This window comes from Triplophysa dalaica, chromosome 17 (genome assembly GCF_015846415.1).
Source record: "Triplophysa dalaica isolate WHDGS20190420 chromosome 17, ASM1584641v1, whole genome shotgun sequence".
Classification (NCBI taxonomy): domain Eukaryota; kingdom Metazoa; phylum Chordata; class Actinopteri; order Cypriniformes; family Nemacheilidae; genus Triplophysa; species Triplophysa dalaica.
The window spans coordinates 15,030,059-15,044,231 of record NC_079558.1 but is presented as its reverse complement, the minus strand read 5'-3'; the positions used below and the strand labels follow the sequence as shown (position 1 = coordinate 15,044,231).

The window sequence follows — 14,173 nt, the reverse complement described above, 5'->3', positions numbered from 1 at the left end:
TTGGTGTAAAACAGTGGTTCCCAAAGTGGGGATCGCGACCCCTGGGGGGCGGGGGGTCGCGAGATGATTTACAGAAACTAAATTAAAAAAAAAAAATTGTATATGTTAAAAAAGGTAGTAATGATGCGAGTATAAATTTAGGATAATTAAAATAAACTGGAAATAAAACTTCCCGACCAATATGACTGGATAAGGTCACCATTTAATGTAACCACGGAAAATAATCTGGCTTCAGATATGGAAGATGGGCTTATAGAACTGTTCGAGTTCTGGGTTTCTGTTACGCTGCAATATCCACAGTCGTCGAAAGCCGCGTTGGATGTACTCATGGAACTTGGCTCAACGTATTTATGCGAAAAGACATTCTCCGCGCTGACTTACATTAAGAATAAACACAGTTCACGGCTTAACGTGGAATTTGATCTGTGGGTGGCGATCTGCTTTGCTCCGCGCACAGCGCCCATCCATCACATTAGGCGTTTTTTTCTGAATACAAAGTTATTGTTGTATGCGTGTTACAGGCAGCTTGTTCGTATTCTGTCTTTAAGCATTTCACAGTTATGGGATGTATTTGTTTTTGTCCATAATTTGTTAATAAAATAGCCTGGTTTAGAGATTGTGTTCCTTTTTGTTTTAGCTCTGTCAGTATGTAACCAAATCGCAAATCCTTACAAGCTGTCGGAGGAAAACACAAAGAGGAGAAAGGAGGGGGAGGAGGGGAGGGTCGCGGGTCGTCAGGAGTCTAATATTGGGGGTCGTGGTCTGAAAGTTTGGGAACCCCTGGTGTAAAAGACCACCCACTGGCCCAACAACGTAATCCGTGGTTAAAGGGATCTTGTGTTCTGCTTCTCCTCAGTGATCTCTATATGAAGTTATTTAAGTTACTTAACTGTTTCAATTTAGTTCAATTTATATGACTCTGTGGTTAAGACTGATCTGACTACAATTTTGATATAATATAAAATAACTTATATGACGTTTCAAATGTATCTGTTGATTATAAGTAACTTATCTATAAATATTCATACTTTATGATTTATAGTTATTCTTTCGATTGGCACCTGCATTCGCACAGAGTCTCACGCCAGACTGGTTCATGGATCTCATGGACACAAAAAAAGATCTCTAGTCACAAGTTGCCGGGTAAACTAATATCATTAAGTCTGGCCCTACATGCTTGCTCAGAAACCTAACAATAGTTATTTTAGTCGCGATCATGCAACTTGCTAAGCCAGGTGATGGGTGGAAATCTGTAACATGTGAGCTTTAGTAATGCCCCATTTATAATATAAATTCTTGTATAAACTAGTCCATCCTATCCTGACATATCGATTATCATTACCTGGCAAAATTGAGACATACAGTTGCAATGTGGGAAGTTCTGGTTACAGAAGCTTCCAAATCGAGACACATAGTTGCAATATGGGAAGTTCTGGTTACAGAAGTTTCCCTGTGTATTTTGCCAATGCACCTTACATACCTAGATGTAACACACAAACAAAATTGGTTTGTTTGTTTTCTCGTGACTTAAAACAGCATCAAATGAGATCTCAAACTATCTGTAAACATGATTCCCTGAGAAAGTCACACCTCTTAGAGGAGTGCAGGTTATGTCCTAGAGTTAAAAAGCTATAATATACTCTTTGTTAGGTTTGAAACAACTAGACCTTTTTACCCATCCCACCATGACCTTTAAAACAATACCAAACATGAATCATCAAAACTTTATGCTATGACAATAAATAATATACACTGTATAAAACGTGTAATCATTTCCCCAGTGATCAGGTCCTGAAGAGATGAAGGGGAGGGTTGTGATAAAAAGTGGGGGTTCAGTTCCTGGGAATCAACAACCCCTGATGGAAGGGCAGGCTATCATTCATCAGGATCTAGCAACAAATGGGGTCTTATTGTTTTTGTCCCAGCATCACAAACATCCTTAATTCTTAGGACTTTTCCTAAGAATTGCACAGTACTTCCTATTCTAACTTCATCTGACTAGAAACACTTTTGTCAGTTGCTATTATACCAACAGATCGACAAATGCAAGAATTGCCCATAACCATAATGGCCAACCAAAGAATGTTGGATTATATTCAACTCAGTACCCCCAAGGAGTCTAAAAAGAGTATTCTGCTCTTTTAAGGCCAAGGGATTCAAAGTTATAACCAGTTGCAAATTTTTCAGGACCAATAGATGGATGTGTGTCTAGTCTACATTGACATATATGTTTTGTATCAATATGCCAAAGTGTTGGCAAGAGACGGCCTCAAGTCTATTTTGATATATCAATTTTATATATGAAACTTAATTTGCCCAATAAAAAAAAGCTTTATTTAACTTTTTTGATGTGACTGTCCATCATTGTATCAAAATAAAAAATGTTTTTGCAAATCAGACAAATGGTAGTAGTTTAATCTGCCTTTTCTGTTTTAGTTGTCATTCTTTTTAGTACGCATTTCAAATAAATTTCCTTTTGTATCATGCATTCTAACGCACTTGTGATTTTAACTTATTTACTTTCTAAAGAACTCATTCATTAAGTATCATTTTTCTTTGTGAATCAATTCTATGTAACGCACTTTGAATTAGCTTTGTGTATGATTTGCGCTATAAATAAACGTTTCCTTGCAATGCCCAACTGTGAGAGAATCGTTGATGGCAGAAAAAAGTATAGATAGAAATGCAAAACAGAGATAAACATTTTGTAGAGTATAAATCAAGAATTCCTCATAAACGAGACCTAAACAAGAATTGAATGCATTTATTTATAATCCGTTGTGAAATTAGTAAAAATTTAAATAATGAAATGTTTGTGAAAATAGTGCCAAATCATAAAAACTGAAGACAAGAGCTATTGTTACAACAGCAGAAGTCAACCAAAAGAGTAACAAATGTTTGAAATTTACTAACTAACAGACATACCACAAAAGTAAGTGTAGAACATGTGGTATGTAAGGATAGTAACATTTATAAATATTGCTTCAAAACAAACTTTTTGTGTATTTTAAGATTGGGACATTAACAAATTAATTAACAGATAAAAACACAGACACAAAACAAGAACTCACAATGCCACCAAAGAGCAAAACAACAAACATATAGCTGTAAAATCCTTTATCTCACCATTGCTTGTCAGCAACTCATTGACACTTCAGAAATCAGTGTCACTGTTCAATATATAGGTGATTGTTCAAAGGTACTCTTAACATTATTATTAAAAAAAAATAATATGGATGAGCTTGGTTTAAAATTTTATGATTTTGGAAAGGCGGGGTCAATGTGGTCTGCAAAAATCAAAATTTGTTTTTGCTCGGTTAATGAAACAGCAATATTATGATCTTTATTAAGATTAAGATCTTTTTCAGGAATTGATTTACAGTTTACCAATCCTGAATCTGAACGGTGGCGTGGAAAATGCACCTTGCATTGGAAGATGGTAACCGTTGTATAGTGTCTGGCTTCAGGACAAATAATTGTATTTGCTATTATAATTGCCATAACAACAGGTGACAGACTATAAAACAATAAATAATCAGACTTTCATGGATAATGTAAAAAGTGTGGCGTTGACAGACACAAACACTGGTTGTGCCGTAAATCTTGTACCTAAACACGTTTGAATGTTCATTCAATGGAAACAGGTTTTCTGATTCACACTTTAAACAACTTTCATTTCCTCCTTTCGAAGAAAAACTAACCTAAATCGAGATGCTTTCTTTAGTGAAATACAACTGAGCTACAGCATAGCAATCTTATATTTCGATCACAAGGACTGCATGCATGTTTGTCCCAAATATTGCTGCCGATGTATATAATAAAACATACATACTCAATAGCTATAACACTGGATGTGTAATAAAGTAGAGACATTAAGATGAAGAAGGTTTTGGACCTAAATAATTGTTTTTTATTCAATCAAAGCAAACATACATCAACCCTAAAACACGGCTCGAACAATGAAAAAACTTAGAACAGCTGATTTAACCGGCATTAAAGCAAGACGTTTTGGATAAATTAGTGAGGAAAATAAGACAATTGAACAAGAACTCAAAACAATGAACAGGTCAAAACGTAAGAATTAGCTTTTTGTACAATAGCAAATAACTATTTATAACAAAGGCAATCTGAACAATTAAACAAAAAAAATCACAAAGAAGTAAACATGCAACTAATTATAACTAAGAAGTGTTAAAGTAAGAAAATAACGCAGAAAAACGAATGAAAACTTTATGAAAAAGATCAAATGAGAAACTTTAGATAATTAAATTAATACAAATCCGTAGCTTTACCTTGTCTGCTTAATCACTTTCTGTATATTATGTCCCAACATGGAAAAGCTGTCCTACATTAACTTGCTAGCAGTTGAAATGCCGACCATCGGATTAATTCGCTAGATTTAGGAGAACATGTAATGAACCTAACAAACGTCACTGAAACATCACATTAAATTTGACATTTGTAAATATTCACAAAACAGTGACAAACAAATCAAATTCTAAAAACGTATGTGTAAATGCCTGAAAACTTTGTACTGACTGATGCAAATGTTGAAACCATACAGAAGGTTTACAAAAGAAGAACAACTTAAGAAATGTAAAAATGTTCTTGTCATTCACATGGTGAGGATACAAACTTGTGTAGTAAAACATGTCAAAAGTTTTGATCAACACTGTTGATATATAGTGAGAGATCCAGGTTGCGTGCATGATGTGTATTTGAGGGTATAGTAAAGGGATTACATCACAAACTCATTTCTTAAAGCATATCTATTTAATGGGACAACACGGTAACACAAAACGTGTATTCATCCTTCAAGTAATTAGTTATTCATCATCTGATTCATTCACTGACGCACTGGTTTATAGAGACATTGTTGCAATGTTAATAATTTCTCTATATGACTAAACCCATCTTTACCTTAAGTAACACGTAAGATTGGGATTGGGTAGTGCCCATGGATTTCCCATTTGTCCACACCACTGAAAGACATAAGGTGAAAGTAAATTAATATGCTACTGATATGCATGTTTGCCAGTACTTGTAGAGCAATCAAGAAAAAAAGATGAAAAGACCAAAACATTTGTCTAAATCAGATAAAACTAGGCAAAAAACTAGTGGTTACATCTAATCTTTTAAAATGAAGAACTTTCTAAAAGCGGAAACCCTTGCAAATCTATCTCAGTAGCTCTATCTGTTTTTTAAATATTTAAAACCCCATTTACAGCGTTTCACAAGACACATTGTCTGCATAAGTTGCCTACTTTCGTGCACGCATTAGCCATTTTCGGTTTATTAACGGTTTATTAACATCTTTGCAATCTTCTTATAGCCATTGCCCTTCCTGTGAAGAGTAATCACCTGTTCTCTTGTCTTCCTGGACCATTCTCTTGACCTCACCATGTTTGTAACCACACCAGTAAATGTCTAGAAGGAGCTGAGTATCACAGTCATTTTAAAGCTGCCTAATTAGTGCTTATTAGGCTTTATTGCTGCTCCCTGATATCCACACGTGTTTTCAATACCTGATTGAAAACACTTCATTGAACCTCCGTTCTTCAGAGTGGTAGTCTTTAAGGGGTTGAATAATTATGTCAATGAAGAATTCACAAAAGAAACATTTACTACTGTATTACAAAACTAATTGATGTCATTTTAATTGCATATGGTTATTTAAGAAGTCCTTGTAGGATTTCATTCTGAATACAATTACAAATGTACACTAAATTCCCTAAAACCATTTACAGCATTGGGGGTTGAATAATTTTTAACCCAACTGTATATGACTGCATGCAGGGAACTATCCAGCTGCCCCATGAGAAGAAGATTGGGTGTTACTGGGTCACTATCAGCTTCACTGTAAGACACATACCCCAGGGGTTTTGAATTAAGGATGTTCTCCACCTCAATCAGCACAGTCCTGAGAACTTCCTCTGATACAGATTGGGCTTCAATAGTGGCAGATAACGCCATCTGCCTTGGTCCACTGAAGCTGGTACATATGCTCTAGGAAAACTTATCTTGGTAAGGAACTGGATCTCCCTCTCCCATTCATTCCAGCTTTGGCTTAAGGGTTGAGGAAGCTGGGTATCGTCCCAGCTACACTGCTTGCTCCAAAGTTGCTGTACCAATACCTTTGCCCTGGTAGTGTATGGAAGAATTCATCCCAAGGGCTCATATTGACTAGCTATTACTTTTTACATAACCCGCATGGTAAGCACATCATGATTTATGGGCTGGTGGCGATATGTCAGGACATCTGTAGGGCAGTTCCAATTGAGTCCCAAAGTGGATTCCTGGATCTCTGTTTTTTCATGAGCTAGCCACAGTTCAATGCCCTATGATCTGGCTTCACCTGGAAGATGCTTCACGGCAGCTGGTATGTTGCTAGCCCATTGTCTCAATTCGAAGCCCCCTTCTGCTAACAGGTCTTGTAGTATGTCAACTAGTTGCTTTGCCTCTGCTGATGACAAGCTCTGCAAGCAGTTGTCGACATTGAAGCATCGCTCTACTGTTAACCTCACATCTTCGTTGGGCTGGCTGTGTTCTTTCACGTGCCGCTGCAAGGCGAAGGTAGCACAGCAAGGGCTACATGTTGTCCCGAAAGGGAGAACTTGCCACTCGAAGACATCATGGGAACCACTTTCTCTTGAATCACGCCAGATAAACCGAAGAAGAGGTCTATCATATGGAAGAAGACGGACTTGGTGAAACATGCCTTTTATATCTGAGCTGATGGCCACTGCATGCTCACGGAACCCGATTAAGACCCCAAGGTGTGACGAACCTAAGGTGGGGCCTGCGAGAAGCAGCTCATTAAGACTAAGGCCATTGAACTGGAAGGAGCAATCAAATACCACATGATTCTTTCCATTATGACTCACCATGTGGTGGGGAATAAACCAGGTCTCACCATCTTTCTCCATTTCTTCTGGGCTGAGCCTTTTGATAGCGCCTGACTCTTCCAGTTTCTGGATCTCAACAGCATAAACTTCAGCTAGTTGAGGGTCTCTTGTTAATTTACTTTCAGTACTTCGTAGACGTGGCATGACTGCTTCCATGTATGGCGTACAGGTGTGGCATGTCCTTTTTACACAGCAAGGATGTTGCATAGCGCTCAATTCCCTCCACCTCCACACGAACCGTCTTAATCTCCAGGATTTTGATGGCTTTCTTGTCCTGCTGGGATCTTGTGCACTCCTTTACGTTCTGAAATGGCAGAACATCCAGTTTCCACAGCCTTTCAACATGCTTTAAAAGCTCACCAATGCAGGGTGAAGTGCAGACGTGTAAACACTGGTTTGGTTTGAGTCTGGGCTCCAGTAGACTGGTAGATCCCTGAAGTGTCCATCCCAGTTTGGTTCTTATAGCAGTTGGACCGCCCGGAAGACCACGTCTCACTGGTTCAATTGGCGAGATCATTTGGGTTTGATCAGCACCAACAAGGGTGAGAGGCTTCACTCTTTCAAAGCATTGTAGTGGGAGTCCAAACAGATGCTTGTATCGCAATTGTAGTTTAGGAATCAGGTAGGAGTGATCAATGAGATCAAGCTGGGGGGCAGTGAAGGCTCCAGATATGAGGTAAAGCTTCCTTGGATTGGAGTATGGAGAAATGTAGAATGAGACTGCAGCACCATCGAGGGTTTGAACATCATGTCGAATTGTTCTCAGAGACAAGTTTTCTGGAGTCCCTTGTAGGCCGAGCCTTTGCACCGCCTCCGTCAGTAGCATAGTGCGTTCTGAACTGTCATCGAGGATAGCAAACGTGTCTTATGTACAATCACCATGATGCGGTAGCACCCTGACAACCTTAAGTAGGACTCTCTTACTGCTGGCTGGTTTGTTAAGGTACAATGTCTGTGTCGCTGAACTAACGAGACATGCTTCTGTCTTGGATGCTTCAATGGCGGGCTTCTCATTGACCTCATGAAGGATTCGTAGATGCTTTCGCTGACAAAGTGGGGATGGTTTCCTCAACCCACACTGTGGAGCCTGATGAGACCGGCCACAACGCCAGCACCTATGGGTGCGTGTCCATTCTGAGAGCTGGTCTTTCGTGAGTGTTGGGATTTTTGGACAATGACTGAAGGCATGCTCCGAGTTCTGACAGTAAAAGCAATATACTGTGAATTTACTATTAGCTTTATCATCAACTTTGTCAGGAGGATAGGTGACTATTGCTTTAGAACTATTTCCAGACCCAGTAAGTACTGTGGCAGTGGTTCTGCGTGACTGCGGAGCTATCCAAAACTATGGTTTTGGTCAGCTTTTCTTCCTCGTGGTCTGATCAACATAACTTTGGCACCAAGATTCATATTTTAGCCAGTCTGCCAGATCTATCAGTAACATGTGGCGACAGAAGTCGGCTCTTCTTTAAGGTGGCAATTTACTAAGTAGGCGTACTACGTGCGACCCACACTGCAACTCAACACTACCTTACTGGCGCTAGGTTTACAGCACATCGGGCGGGGCCAATAGCCTTGGACTCTTAGCTTAGAGACTGAAATCATGCCAGCCAGAGGGAGATGAATGACACCACACGTGTCTATTCACGAACAAGAAATAGAACTTACTTGCAGGATTTTTTAGTTGTTGATGTCTCGCGGGAGAAAAGTGTGTTGTAATGCAACCGCTACTAAAACACGTACAGAGTAAAATATTACTGAAAGTTGATTAGTAATGCCTTACACTACTGCGTTACAGTAAAACGTAATATGTAACTCTAATACATTACTTTTGTAACGCATTACTCCCAATTACTGCGGCAGACGCATCACAAAGGAGCGACACTGTTTTGGGGGAAGAGAGTGATGTTTTCGCGGCAGTCCCAGCAAAACGTAGGCGGGGACTATGTCTCGTGACGTAGATAACCTTGTTCACCTTCAGACTTACAACTTGGCAGACTACTTACTTTCAAACACGGCAACATAAAACACTGGATGAAATGTAATTTTCATAATCTAATGCTACTTACTCTTTAATACATGGTCGGGCAAGGTTCTCTCTCCTCTGCAGTCCTGTCGCTCATCCTCTTATGCTCCCTCACGGCTCTCGTCCCACCTTCCTCATTACAACTATATATTATAGTAATATACACTGTAGTGCACTATAGTATTTACTATAGAAGGATTAAAAGCTTTTTAGATGTTTAGATTAAAATGTTTTTAGGCAGATTTGTAATACCACAGTTCCCCTACAAATTCCATGGTTAACTCTGGTTACTGTAGCAAAACCATGGTAAATTTGTGGTCACAATGGCTTAACTATATTGTGAGACTTGGTCCTCCGGGCGGTCCAACTGCTATAAGAACCAAACTGGGATGGACACTTCAGGGATCTACCAGTCTACTGGAGCCCAGACTCAAACCAAACCAGTGTTTACACGTCTGCACTTCACCCTACATTGGTGAGCTTTTAAAGCATGTTGAAAGGCTGTGGAAACTGCCGTTAATCTAATTCAAAGTTGGGTTGGAAGCTGGTGAGCTGGGTCTATACTTCGCAAGCTATGATGACTTTCACCTTGATATTTTAGCGCAGATGTATACCTAGCTGAATTGCACTGTACCGGGCGAGAACGGGATATTTCAACTTGATTTGCGCAATTCGCATCATTCACGCCGCTTCATCATCTCATGACCAGGGCTTCATTCGCGCGATTCGCGCCGCAAATAGGTCTATCGCGTCTTTGCATTGACCAAACATGTAAATCACTTGCGCTTGACGCGCCATTCGCGTTTGGTCTGAACACAACATAACGTTACTGTGAAATTACCACATCAAACGTGATGTGCTAACATGGATGCAGCTTTGAAGCCGCCGGGTTGCTTCAGGGAAAATTTATTTTTAAGAAGCTTCGCAATGGAAACATCGACAAGACTAAGGTTGTTTGCACCTTGTGCAATGCGGGATTGTTTTAAAAAAAAACTTTCTCTCAACAGGTAGTGGTCTAGCTTTAGTTGAAACCAGTAAATTTGCATTGGCACCTAATGTATTATGGCTCCTGTATGTCATATCGCTTGTTGCTCCCTAACTCTTTGTTAGTTGCTTTGGATTAAAGCGTCTGCTAAATGACTAAATGTAAATGTACTGTAGGATTTCTTCCAGTCTCAAGTACCACCTAAACGCAAAGCATCCCTTAGCTAATGCGGAAGTAAACACAAGTACATCTTATTGAACATAATTTATTTTCATCACCAATTATCATAGTAGAACAGCTTTCTCAAGCAGTTTGTGATGCATTTTGGAAACAGGAGATGAGCCCCTGTTCTAATGCGCCATCTGGCTTGAGACACCCGTTCTCAAAGAATTACTTTTAATCATTATTAAAGCGCACATATTCTAAATGCCTTTGGCAGAATTCAAATGAGCTATTTTAAACTAGATTAATCTTGGAATTAATCTAGATTAAAAAAAAATATTTTTTCCCACCACTAATATATATATATATATATATATATATATATATATATATATATATATATATATATATATAGGAAAAATAATATACAATACGTTTTATTGGTGATTCTCTTTTTTTGGCTAAATATGTCACGGTTGATATGTGGCACAAATTGTTACCCCAATTGAATATATATATATATTTTTAAATCTAACATAATAGTTTTTACATTTGTTAAACACCATATTTAGAAAAGTGTGTGTTTTATTTTTTAAATATGTTGTACATATTTTAGCATACTTTAACAAATGTCTGTATTTAAAAACGCACAGAATTTTCTGAATTCATTAAATTTATTTATTTTATATATTTGCTCCTTCTCTTCTTAAGTCATTAATTCACTCACTACCTCCCGCCATCCCTTAGTCACAACACTCACTCACTCATCTACTCGTATACTTAAATTGCTGATTGATGAGAATTGACTTTTAGGCCTTGTTTGTCGATACAGTTTCAAGCTGAAGCTTCAAAGCTGCATCCATGTTAGCACGTCACGTTTGATGTGGTAATTTCACAGTAACGTTATGTTGTGTTCATACCAAACGCGAATGGCGCATCAAGCGAGTGATTTACATGTTAAGTCAATGAGAAGACGTGGTAGACCTACTTGCGGCGCGAATCGTGCGAATGAAGCCCTGGTCATGAGATGATTAGGCGGCGCGAATGACGCGAATTGCGCGAATCACGCGAGTTGAAAAATCTCGTTCTCGCCCGGTACAGTGCAATACATTCGCAATAAAATATCAAGGTGAAAGTCATCATAACTTGCGTAGTATAGACCCAGCTCCCAACCCAACTTTGAGAATAGATTAACGGTGACATTTTTTTCATCGCGCCATAAGAGTCTCACGTTAACGCAGCACGTTAACGCCGTTAACGGCCCACCACTAAAATATATATATATATATATGATTATAAATAAAATTATTTTTCACTCGCGTAAATTTTTATATTGCATTTTCATTGCTAATAAAAAAAATAAAAAGTATCAAAATTAATTAAAAAAAATACTTTTTTCCGCGGGTAGGCTAGCCTATCATTCGTTCAGTACATTTCTCCAAACCATTACAAATTGTAATTTGTTAAATGTCTTTTGATGTTGAGTGCAATTTTCAATAAAGAGTTTATTTAAAAAAAAATCCGGTATGGAACCAGTTGTCAAACTATTTTTTTTAAACTGCCGTAAATTGTTTCGGCCGGGAGTAGAATCACTTCCCAAGACGACTCGTTCTTCCCGAGTCACATTTAAGATTCGTTCAAAATCAACGAATCGTTCACGAACGGCCCACCACTAGACCCGAGTGATGATAACGAGAGTCAGCTGTGTTGCACGGGTATGGCATCTTTTTGGAGGAGATCTGAAGCAAAAGGACGAACGACCGGACGAGAGACGACCAGGCCTAGATTTTATGTTATATTTTATTATGTTTGTGTGGCCGGCAGTCAACTGTGAGGGAGCTGCTGGCAATTTACTTTCGTTTTGTGGTTTGTTTATTTTTAATTAAAAGTTGTTGAACGTTCGCTGGTGATCGCCTCCTTCCCATTCCTTGAACTTGTAACAGCATTCAACATGTGTTGCAAATGGAACGCCTACCATCATTGCTGGATTACGGTTTACAGGTTAAATAGTATTTACAGTGTATAGATAGAGATGGCGGAGATTTAACCTTACCAGTTTGAGCCCGAGTCTGACGCAGAAACATCCAAAGACGATAGTAGTTAATAGATAGACGATAATAGATTGAATACTTAAAATAGCCGGGTTCACAGCTAAATAAACAAACTGTAGTACCCAAGAAATAACGGTACATGCTAACGTTAGCCTTAAATGCATTAGCTAAACACAGACATAAGGTACACAAATATTTCTTGAAGTTCAGACAAAATAAATAGTCACACTTACAGGTTGTGATTCGGTGGAGCTAACAGGTCCAAATAAGGTTGGTATTTCCCCCTTTCAAGGATAGTCTATTAACATATCCTGCAGTGAACGTGCCAAGATTATTTGAGCAATCTTCGGTGAAATGACGCGCGCACGCTAAAACCCTGGGGTTATACTCCTTTGGTGTCATTTGAAAATTTATTGTTACCATTGTTTCCTCAGAAGTTCTTCCTCTGGTAGTTTAAATAAGAAGCGCTTAGTTTCACAACGTAGAACACAGGTTTTAGATGGCACACCCAACACGAAAGAGCGACAGTGTTATGGGGGAGGAGAGTGCAGTTTTCGCGGCAGTCCCAGCAAAACGTAGGCGGGGACTAAGTCTAGTGACGTAGATACCCGGCGGTACTCGTTCACGTATCGTTTGCGTGATTCAGAATCGACTCCCTTTTTTACAAGCCAATAACTTTGTTATTTATTCACCTTCGGACTTACAACTTGGCAGACTGCCTAACGCTCTGGATCAAATTAAATTTCATGATCTAATGCTACTTACTATTTAAAGGATGTTAGGGGACACAATTCCCACAATGCAATGGGAATTACAGTTATTTACTGCATATAGAAATTGCTTTATTATACTGATATAACGTAGATAACTCTTACAATTACATAAATGTCTAACGGGGAGTGTAAAGACACTTAAAACGTAAATTGTCATGAAAGATTCTCTACATAAAATTTAGATTTAGATTTACACTAGATTACAACTATAATTTGTATTTTCTGTATGTTTTGCTGTGTCTAGTACAATAAGCATGGACTATGGATTAGATTAATTAGCTTTTAAATCAGTACAGTATATATGGTACAATATCTTATTTCTGATGTCTTAAAAAGAAAAAAAAAACTTAAATGCAAAATTGTACATCACGTAACAATTATCATTCCGCAAATACTTGTTTCTGTGACATGAGAGTTCCTAAAAAAACCAATAGTGAAAATTTTGCATTATAATATAATAAATAATGTTAAAATAGAGTATAAAAATATGAACATGCTCAGTTTTTGTGATTTTTAGCATTAGTTATGTTAGACCTATTTCTTGTTTAGTGCTCATTTCCTCCTTACTAGATGTTCCTCTTGATTTAAATAATCCCACCCCCTGTACATATCTGAACCACATTTACGACTCTTCGCACAATGGCTTGAGTGTCCCATCTCATGTATCATTCTTGTCCACGTTCTGCAAACTGTAATGGAGCTGTACATCTGTATCATCTTGTGTATCTTTTGTGGTAAGATTGAATATTTTATACAATGTATTTTATTTATTTGACCAATTGTCGGTTTTCGATATGTGTAAGCAATGAATTTACAATTTAAAATCTCTTATTCTAGTGCTTGTGAACCTTCACAAACAACCACAAGCATGCATTAAACTGTTCTCCTTTTAACCTACATAAGGGGAAGTTATGTGGTGTGTATTTTGAGCTTGCATTTTTATCACATTCTTAACACTTAAATGGCTTAACAAACCCACTACATACAGACATTTACAATGTAAATTGTCATGAAAGATTATCTACATGAAATGTAGATTTAGATTTACACTAGATTACTACTAGAATTGGTATATACAGTTAGGTCCCTTAATATTTGGAGAGAAGCGCATGTTTTGTTATTTTAGCTGTGTATCAAAACGTATTCGAGTTACAATTTTTCACGGATATTGTCTTCAAGTGCCCACTCTCATCTTTATTTAGACTTTATTCTGATCCAGATTAGCTGAAGGCTTTAGAATTGACAGTTCTTTAATATGAAGCCCACCCTTT

General features: G+C 38.0%; 1 protein-coding gene across 1 annotated transcript in view; it reads left to right on the top strand.

The window, feature by feature from the left end:
• Window positions 1-13,549: 13,549 nt before the first annotated feature.
• LOC130439476 (integrin alpha-M-like) overlaps window positions 13,550-14,173 on the top strand; it is an 81,532-nt gene continuing 80,908 nt past the window's right edge. Inside the window, exon 1 of the mRNA XM_056772103.1 lies at window positions 13,550-13,636. Within this exon, the coding sequence (XP_056628081.1) occupies window positions 13,597-13,636 (40 nt within the window). The 5' untranslated portion in view covers window positions 13,550-13,596. The remainder of the gene's footprint in view (window positions 13,637-14,173) is intronic.